This window comes from Lepeophtheirus salmonis, chromosome 7 (genome assembly GCF_016086655.4).
Source record: "Lepeophtheirus salmonis chromosome 7, UVic_Lsal_1.4, whole genome shotgun sequence".
Taxonomy (NCBI): domain Eukaryota; kingdom Metazoa; phylum Arthropoda; class Copepoda; order Siphonostomatoida; family Caligidae; genus Lepeophtheirus; species Lepeophtheirus salmonis.
In genome coordinates, this window is record NC_052137.2 from 12151019 (window position 1) to 12161181 (window position 10163).

Consider the following 10163-nt stretch of genomic DNA (forward strand, 5'->3'; position numbering starts at 1 on the left):
AATAAAGAATAGTTTTATTTTTTTATTTTCTTCGATACATCTTTTGTATATTCACATACATCATACATGTACATCAAAATGGTATTAGAAGGTATTAAAGCATACTTCAGAGGTGGAAAACCGACGTTATTCTCCATGTATGTATGTATAATACATTTTTAAACGAGTAATAATATATAAAAATTGTTAGTGAATGTTTAAAACAACATCCTAATATAGCGCCTTATTTATTTTCCATTATAATTTATTTTTGTACATAATATATTATATAACTTGAAGGTTTAAGAAAATCTATTTACAAAATTTTATGAATAGAGTCTGAAAAGGTAACGTAATTAACGATATCACAGATATAATCCAAGTCGCATACAAAGGTATATATGTGTTTAGAAAGGTCTCCAAACGAACTCCGTTTTGATAGGACGAGGAAGTTCTGGAGGGGGTGTTAGTGAGCCAGAGAGACGGTAATCTTGAATAGATCCTTCTTGAGGGGGTGGCGTTTTAATTGATGGTTTAACTAAAGCATCAGGAGGGGGAATTGAGAGTTGAGTCCTCAAATGAGAGAGAAGATCCGATGCAAAGTGAGTATTAACACCAGGGATTGATGATAGATATTGATTTGTATGTTGTGTACAGGTACTATAGCCTGAGAAATAAGAGTCGAGAGACATGTGTTGGTTTGTAGGACGACGAAGATATTTAACTGTCATTTCAAGGATGTCAGCTTTTTCTAACTTGTTTAGAGACTCGCCTGATTGAGCTTGAAGAGTATCTTTGAGAAGATCCTTAATTTCGTCAAGACTTTTATTTATACGGGCACGGCGTTTACGCTCCAGGAGCGGTTTCATCACTTTACGATATTGATGAGTCCTGGACATGGAGTTGGAATTCTCTGAGTAGAGTAGCGACATGATCATTCACTGAGATGAGATACAAATGAACACACTTCGACTATATACAAGTCACAAACAAGTCTATTGCTTAGAATACAATGATGGTGTGAAGAGAATGAAACTCTCATGTTCTCAGTTGCTTGCATATGGTTGGTTCTACGCACATACACACACGCTCCTTTTTCACCTAAGTAAGCAGGCCACAAGAATGATATGTATTTAGTTCTTTCTCTCCTTTGCAACCGTGGGAACTCATTTAAAATTACTATCACACAGGATTTAAGTAGCACCTGCCACAAGCACGAGCAGGCATATTTTCAACCTTATATAAAAGAATGCATGCACATGAGAGTCATAAAGTGAGGTTTGATACAAGTCATATGTTCATGCCATGCACATTAGTAATGTCCCTCAATTTATGTAGGTAATATTATCTTCATGCGTAATAATGAGACGATGAATTTGCCACATGTTCTTGTATATGAGTACATATTTATTAGTCGTGAATAGTGATGGGACGATTAAAATAAAAATCCCGATTCTTTAATATTTAAAAAAATACCATTTTGCTATCAGAAGCGTCCGCAGGGTTATATTTTAGGGGGCAACATAGTCCAATATAAAATTGGATATTTAAAACTTTTTCTGAAACTCATGGCTATTCTCAAAAAATAACATTTGGTGAAAGAAACCCTGTTCACAAAGGAAAAAAAAAAATCTTGGAAACAAATCAAAGTAAATTTCAAATATTAAATTTTCTAGTAAAAATTAAAAATTCATTACTTTGGGGGGCTATTTTTTCATAACTTAGAAAAGTAATAAATAGTAAAATACCAATCTCAGACAGTAGAATAAAATTCAATAATTTCAAATCACGGACCGATTTTTTCGGTCCTCAATCTATGAACCAATTTTCCCCCTAACTTAATTAATGAGTTGTAGAAACATGATTTATACAAAACATTTATCTTCAAATGACGATAATGTGCTGATGCTTATAATTTTAAAACAAAACTGACTTCATCAAGAATTCATCTATAGAATCGGTTTAGACATAATTTTTTAAATGAGACCGATCCAGAAAAAACTTTTTGTGTGACCGATGCAAACTGATTTTTTCTATGCTACCAGATATTCTTTGAGAGGGGTTCAAACATAAATTTTGTAGGGAACAATTACAGTTTTATTCTCCTTGCCCTCTGGAAATGCCCCATCCATGGTAATCGTTATTTTTTATCCAGGTTGCATGAATGGTTGGAGGACTGGTCATAGCTATTGGTGGGTTTTATATGAAACATTGCAAGGTCTAAGTCTCTATCTGAATAGGGAGATAGATAATTGAAAAATTATATAAAATGAATGCTAGGCCCTTTCGTTTTTTCAAATAACTTAAATAATATCATTTTTTATAACTCTTATATTTTTGTGTTGACGGGCCACATAGGTGTATAAGTTTGTCATGTTAAATGTTGCCTTTGAAAAAGGTTTAATTTGGAACTTTAGTATTACTACTCAATGTAGGACGTGTTAGTGAGTGAGTGTGAGTAGAAACTTGATTAATACCTTATTGATCATGAGATCATCATTATACCCCGACGCTCTTTTCTTTCATATCTGTGCGGTTGTGTTGCTTTATTTTAATGGTTAAATGCACAAAGATTTATAATGGGGCTGTTAGAACATGATAATCATGCAATTGTATTTGTGGTCCGTCAACACAAATGTAGGCTATACTGATTGTTATCATAATTGTGAGTGGATTACATTTGTATTATTCTACGAATTATTGTCAATTTTTGTCTAAAAATTATTCTTACTCTCCCTTTGACTATGATGCAAATTGTACTCTTGAAGTAAGAAAAATTGACCATCACAATAAAATAATTAGAAATTGATGGATTTTATTTGAAAGTCCATAATGGGGGCAATATAAGTCTAATACTAATCAAATAAAGCTTTTAACCTATATGCAAAATTATTGGGTACCTTAACTCATCTCACAAATTTGAATACAAAGTTTTGTGCCTGCTAAGTGGTTAAGATACAAAAACAATACAAAGAGGATCTAGAAGGACCGAGAGCATAAACCTGTAAAGAAGTTATACTTTAAGTTTTGAAATCTTATTTTTACATAGATATTAATTAGACTTGGAGATTGAGCGGAAAATGAGTGCTGTTGATGCTTTACGTTCATATTTGTACACTTTTATAGAAAAAATTGGGGGTTATTTGACAAATTTTGACTGTTTTTTTTTTATAAATTTAACAAATAACTTCTTTTTTTTTTTTTCGAAGAAACAAAAACATTTTTGTGTTTATTTTAGAGTTAATTTTGTTATGGGAATACTAAATTTGAACAATATTCGATAATAACGATAAAAATTCACAAAAAGTGGGGATGGCAATAGTCTCTTGGCCCCTATAGATCCATTGCAACTACTCTTTGTCAAGGTCAAACTGGGGCTTCGCCCAATAGGGCATGAGAAAAAAAAAGTATATTATTTGCAAGATGGTATAACAGTCTGTAGCTTGGATGTGCAACATAAATAAATTAAAAAGGGTATTCCTTCTTCCTTTTTAATTAAATAAAAATTCACAGACTCCTAAAGTAATATGCCTACATTTTATTAAATTTTATTACCATTTAGAATGTTATATTATTTTGCTGCAAGACAACACCGCTCTATGTCGTATTGTTTACTAATTAATATAAGTAAACAAGACTCATACAGCATTAGGCAGCAATTGTCAGACAAATACTTCGTTAACCAACTCTTGTCAAATGGCAATTGTAGCTTATGCCATTTAAATTTACAGTGGGAATAATGACAAGAATGATTGTAAATTGATTAGTGATTCAATTTGTCACAGGATTTTCTTTTCATTGAAGAGGCATTCACAAGCCAAGTGACCTTTTAGGGGGAAGGGGGAATCCAGCGTACAACCCCGTATATATTCGTTGAGAAAAAAAAAAAAAAAAAACACGTACCAAGACGGGATAATGACTTCATAGGGACCCAAAATTTTAATAGAAGGTTTTATTATAAGAAATGTCATTAAATGAAGTAGGGAACAACTTTTTAAAAAACCCTATTTATAATTTTTAATATTCTATGAAACACTTTTGAATTTGCATAAATAAAGTTTCTGGGCTAAATGAAGTAATTAGTTGGGAAATGTGAAAAAATTAGAGTCTAAACACAAACTTTGCAGAAAATAGAGGGAATAGGTGTGAATGGGTCCAACCTTAATTGGTATTCAGTTACAAAAAAAAAAAAAAAAAAAAAAATTAAGTGTTAGCTACTTCATCTTAATTTTTTTTATGTCTGAGAAGTGTTCAAAGTAGAATTTCTCATTTCCTAAGAAATTTTCCTCTTTAGTTACAACCAGGGAAACCAATTTTTAGAGAATTTGGAAAATTCTGGAAAGAGATAGTTTCAAAATAAATAATGTATAATTAAGATCCCAAATTAATCTATAATGTTTTATTAACCTTTTTTTTTTTTTTTTTTTGTAAATGGAAATAGTGCTTCTTCAAATGATGAACTGTAGTATAAATCATTAAATACTTTTCATTGAATAAATTACATAAATGTAACTATTATTAGGAAATAATTATTTCCCTGGAAGTGTTTTTCTCTGTAGGATTTATTGTTGGTGTACACCTCCATACAAACAGGATCCCTAGGTCCTGTGAGAAAATCCCTAGTTCAAAGTATATTTATATGTTGATACATACATATCCATTTAATATTATAGAGCATAACATATATAATATCTCTTAACATACTGAATATGCACAAAAGAGTGAGGAAGGATGATGTCTCAAATTTGTCCAACAGGCTTAACTTTTTTTTGTCTACTGTATATGAACACATTTGTGTAATTTTATTGAAATATATTAATATTTGATTTAAGCACATTTTGCTGGGTTTAATTATGTCTAATATTATTTTTTGGCAAAATATTTTTTTACATTAAAATATAATTGATAGAAAAAAATGAAAGATACATGTTATAAGTTTGTCTGGACATCATGTTTTCTCTTTCTATCTCAAAATTGGAGACTGAGGATAGTTGAAATTCTGTTATTACAACCTTTCAATAATTTAGGAAATCACTTTGCCATGTCGAACAAAGCGACAAATGGCAAAACGAAGTATAAATTATTTGAGTAGGAGGAGAGGATCTCGACTCAATCGAGTCAATTGAGTCAAACTTGCTCGATTAAGTTTCCTCGTAGGATAAGAGATCATTGAAGTATTTCTATTTATGTATGTTTATTGTAATTTTTTGTTCCAGAGTTAATTAATTTGATGACATTTGAAGTTCCTCTCCATGATAACTATTACGTTCATCCTGTAATTATACTGTAATGGATCATAGTCGATACAAGAACAAGTCTAGTACTATACTTTATGAGATGTGATCTGGTATCATCCCCAGTCCACAGAACGGCCCTCCCCCATCTTCTGAATAATTCATAAGAAACAAACTCATAGCCTCCTCCACATAATAAAACCTCCCATTTACTTGTATTAAAAAGTACAACAAAGTGCTAATTGTCCAAATATCTCGAAAAAGTCCTGATCCATCTCCTCCTAATTCAATAATATAAACTTCGCTTTGCGAAGTTTTTTCGGTATTATTGAAAGGTTGTCGCTGTAGACAAACTTATACATACAATGTACCCAAAATTAATTTCAGTTTTTGAAAAAGTTACGCTTTATGGAAGAAATTATCAAAAATGGTCCATGTTTACTTAATAGGGCATGGACCAAACCAAAAATAATTTCTTGAAGGTGGTGTGGCAGTCTGTAGCTTGTGATTTAAAAAAATACGCATGGTGAGAAAAAATATGACGATACTCTCTATCTGAGTAACACGCATCTTTTTTTTAATGATAAATAAAATGATCATAATGAGGGAATTGTATTATTTTGCCGCATTCTTTGTCACTTTTTTTTTTTACTATAAGTAAACAACACTCTTGCCCCATTGTCTGTATACAATATGTTTTTCTTATTGACTTTATAGAAATACTAATGTATTAGCAGATTTTAAATCTTTTAAGCGTTTTTATTTAATCTTTCCATATTTTTTGAAAATTTCAAGTAATTTTTCTAATAAGATATAGATAATTATAGAAAATATCAATAATTCATAACCATTGCATCTTAAATCTTTACAATCCTTTTTTTAGCCGATATTGTACGAAAACATATAGTTTGAATATTCAATTTCTTTAGTTTTGTTAAACTTTCTGTTTTAAATAAGTGATAGGAAAAAAAAAATTAATTATTTAATTTTGAGAAAATAGAATTGAAAGGTTAAAAAACAGTCATATTCTAAGGATTATATTTGAAAAGGATTAACGCCTCAGTTTTTCAATTGTTTTGTATGACAAATAGTTCATTTGAAGCACAAATAAAACAAGTTTCATTTACAAAAAAAGAGAAGATAATTTAAAAGTATCTAATTCAGCTGTATTTATTTCCTTTATGATGAATCAATCCGAATATTTATTATAAAACTTTCATAGGAAATGTATTTTTACAAAAAATAAATCATTTAATTTTTATATGAATATATATATTTGCGTGGAGGTGGTATTGTGATATGATCATTAATAATAATACTCTTCACATAATATAAAATATGAACTTTACAAAGAAATAACAAAATATTCAGAAACATACACATTTATAGTGGTAGGAATCAGAAGAATACCCTTTGTTTGCTCTACATGATATATACAAAAAAAAGAAAAGAAGAGATCTATTGTCTCCTATTGAGTGAACATGGAAAAAACTATCAAATAATGAGATTCAAAAATGCAGATAACTACCCTAAAAAATTCTGCTACTCCTTTCTTTTTCAAATCTATTTTTGAACAACAAAAGGAATGAATAATACTTTTGCTCCATTTTGAGATAGGGTTTTATGACGTGGAATTTCATTGAAATCTCCTCATTGACGAAAAAGCAAATCCTTTTTATTATTGATTTCATAACATAACAGAAGAATAAATAAATAGTTATTCAAGAATAACTATTTCATCGGAAGGGTTTTTATTTGACGCACTCACTGTTGATGTCAGGCATTATGAGGGCCTAAATCCCAAGGTCCATACTAATAATATTATGAAGGAAAATAGTCAGCCAATGGATGCCAAAATGTGACCAACAAATACAAGGTATTAAACCTTACCGTTTATCAAAAATCTATCCCCTCTATTGCCTAGTTTTATAATATATCTTACCCTTAAATGAATGAAAATATGTTATTACATCATTATACAATCTTATATGCATATTGTAGAAAATAAATTAAGTATTATAATGTAAATTATAATATATTTTTCTCCAATTATCCTCCTTTCCTCGTCCTTAAGCAATCAAAAAAAAAAAAAAATGTACAAATTCCAATTTAATAGGGATATAGTACAAAATTCATAGATTTTATTCAAATATTACTGTTTATAATTGACATTAAGTAGTATTAAATGTAGATTTTAAGTCAAATTTATTCTTAAAACAATTTAATGAAGTTCTTATCAAGATTTAATTGAAGTTTGCCTATTTTAGGTTGTAAAAATATGATCTTTGAGCTCCCAAGATGGTAGATGGTGTCTCTTTTAATTATAAATCAATTTATGACGTCTGTAAAAACGTTCATTGTACAAAAATGACAATTAGAATAATGATGCTATTTGAGAATAGTAGGTCTACATCAACTTATATCCACACAAGACCTTTTCTCAATACTAAGTATATAATTATAAATATACTATTAATATATGGTTTCTAATGAAACAAGTAAGAAAATGAAGGACTTCCTTACATTTACCATACATAAGTCCCATTCTAAAAAAAACCTTGAGGCATATATTATGTTCCAGCTTTACGTATCTATTTTTTTTTTTTTTACAAAATGATAAAAAAAGTTATCTTCTTGTGAAAAAAAAAAATTGTCTGTCAAAAATTTTCTTGAATTTCCCTCCAAATGGTGTCCCTTCTAAAAAAAATATAACTCAAATTTTCCCAAACAGTTTTTTTTTTAAAGTTATTTGTCCAATTTTGTCTCTTTCAAAAAAATTTTATTTGTCAAATTTGGCATTTATTTAAAAAAAGATCATGTAGAAATTGTCTGTTGACTAGGTTAATAACTTTTTTTTCTTAATTGACTTATTGATCCACCACTTGATGGATATTTACCTAAAAATGACACAAATCACCTTTATTGGATTAAAATCAAAATATGGTTGCACATTAACCACTTTGAATGAGGCCCTAATTATGAAATTTATTTTTAGACTTGGTGGTTTCATTAGTACCTTAAACAAATTCTGGGGGAGGCAAAAAATCCGCTAAAACTAGGTGTCTTCACATATGTAAGGTATTTATCTAAATTTTTACAGATATAGGTATAATATTATTACTATGAGTGGTGTTCTTACCCAATGGATGTGATTGATTTTTTGTTTGTTTTATGTTCTATTGGAGTGTGAGATGTAAACAACGCGATTCAAAATAATCCAAAAGATGGTACGTCATACTCGGGCCCTAGAAAACTGAATACATATATTATAAATTCATCAAAAAAAAGTATCAATACTATCTTATTAATCTTTGCTATACAGTAGAAATGTAATAAATTTTATTATATATTTAAATTGTTAATAGCTCTTACTTTTTAAAAGTTGTTCCTAGGTATAAAAAAAAACATGTTCTGCAACGTTTCAGTACCATAGAAAAAAATGTTTGCATAGTTCCAGAAGCATGAACATTCATATTGATATTCTTCTTAATAATATGATTTTTAAACCTAAGAATTCAAATACTGATTTTGAATATCACATCTATTAAGAAGATGTTTCGATAAGTGGAATCTTTTAAAATAAATCTTTAGTTAAGAAACATAGTTTAAATAATTTTATGATACAGAAAATAGATATAGGTCCTTAAAGATGAAATGCACTGCATCATTGTTTATTTCGATACAAATGACAAAAAAAAAGTAAAAATTAATCGTTTTTAGACAATAATTGAGCCTTTTAATACTTAAATTTAACTAAAATTTCCTATATATCTTGTCAATAAGCACGTATGAAGTATTATGTGTCATTCTTATTCTTAATTACTTTTATTAAATTGATGTAGGGAATCTTTTGAATCATTAATGTACATTTTACATATCATTCTAACTTGTATTGATCTTTTATTATTCTATGAGTATGTTCTTATTTTACCTTTTAGCACCTTAGAAATATATTTAGATAGTGAATGTTTGTACCCCTAATAAAGTAGTCATTATTGAAAACTCTTTCTCCGGTCTCTTGCTCTCCGGTCTTGCCTGTAGTATTTTAGGAAGACCTCATCAAATTTTCTTATCTAGCCAATATTCATTTTGACCTTTTTTCAAAAACACTTCCGTAAATGAGCAACTCTACTATTCTACCCACAGGAGAAGTAAATAGTAATCACTTAAATAAGTATTACAAATAAAACAGAAGTTATCGATAATTTGATATATTATGGATCAAAATTATTCTGGTTGGACAATAATGGAACTCAAGCGAGAATTCGTAAAACGGGGTGCTTGGACTCATGGAAAAATTACTTCTGATTGAGCATATCCAATCATATGACAGAAATGATGATTTTAGAGGATCAGTAGTTCAGATTCCTGATCTGATTACCATGGCAATTTGGAAAAATTCACTTGAATTCAAGACAATTGTTTAATCTGTCAAATCGTGTATTCCCCTCTGACGAAGGCCCACATTTAATTAATTATCTCAACATATGCGACAAAATGTTCTTTTCCTAACCTTTTCTTCTTTCTAAGCCTTTTCATCTCTTCTTGTCTTCCTATATGACCCTTTAATATTTAAATAAATTGATCTTAATAGATAATTAAAAAATGAGCTATATCCCCGAAATATTATAAAGATGTAGAAGGTTTACTGAATGAAGGATTCGTTAAACTATAGTTCAGACTTTCAGCTATCAAATGAGATATTTTTACACTTTCTGGATTTATCATTTTTGGAGTTACGAGCCTCTGAAAAAAACAACAACCTGTTTTCAACTTTAAAAAAGGATAAGTCAAGTTATAATGGTAATAAATATATTTTAAAAATTGGTTTTGGAATTGTTAGCGTCAAGCACTGAAATAAATTTTCTGAAGGCTTTGAAGATTATAGGGAAAAACTAAGAACATATTTTGAATTACGGGATCAAATTCTACTATTTCGATTTTTTGACA

At 29.3% G+C, this 10163-nt stretch overlaps 1 protein-coding gene across 1 annotated transcript; it reads right to left on the reverse strand.

The window, feature by feature from the left end:
* Window positions 1–1013, reverse strand: LOC121121922 (enhancer of split mbeta protein). Its single transcript, XM_040716914.2, has one exon. The coding sequence runs from the start codon at window positions 915–917 to the stop codon at window positions 387–389; it is 531 nt and encodes a 176-aa protein (XP_040572848.1). The 5' UTR covers window positions 918–1013; the 3' UTR covers window positions 1–386.
* Between the last annotated feature and the right edge of the window lie 9150 nt (window positions 1014–10163).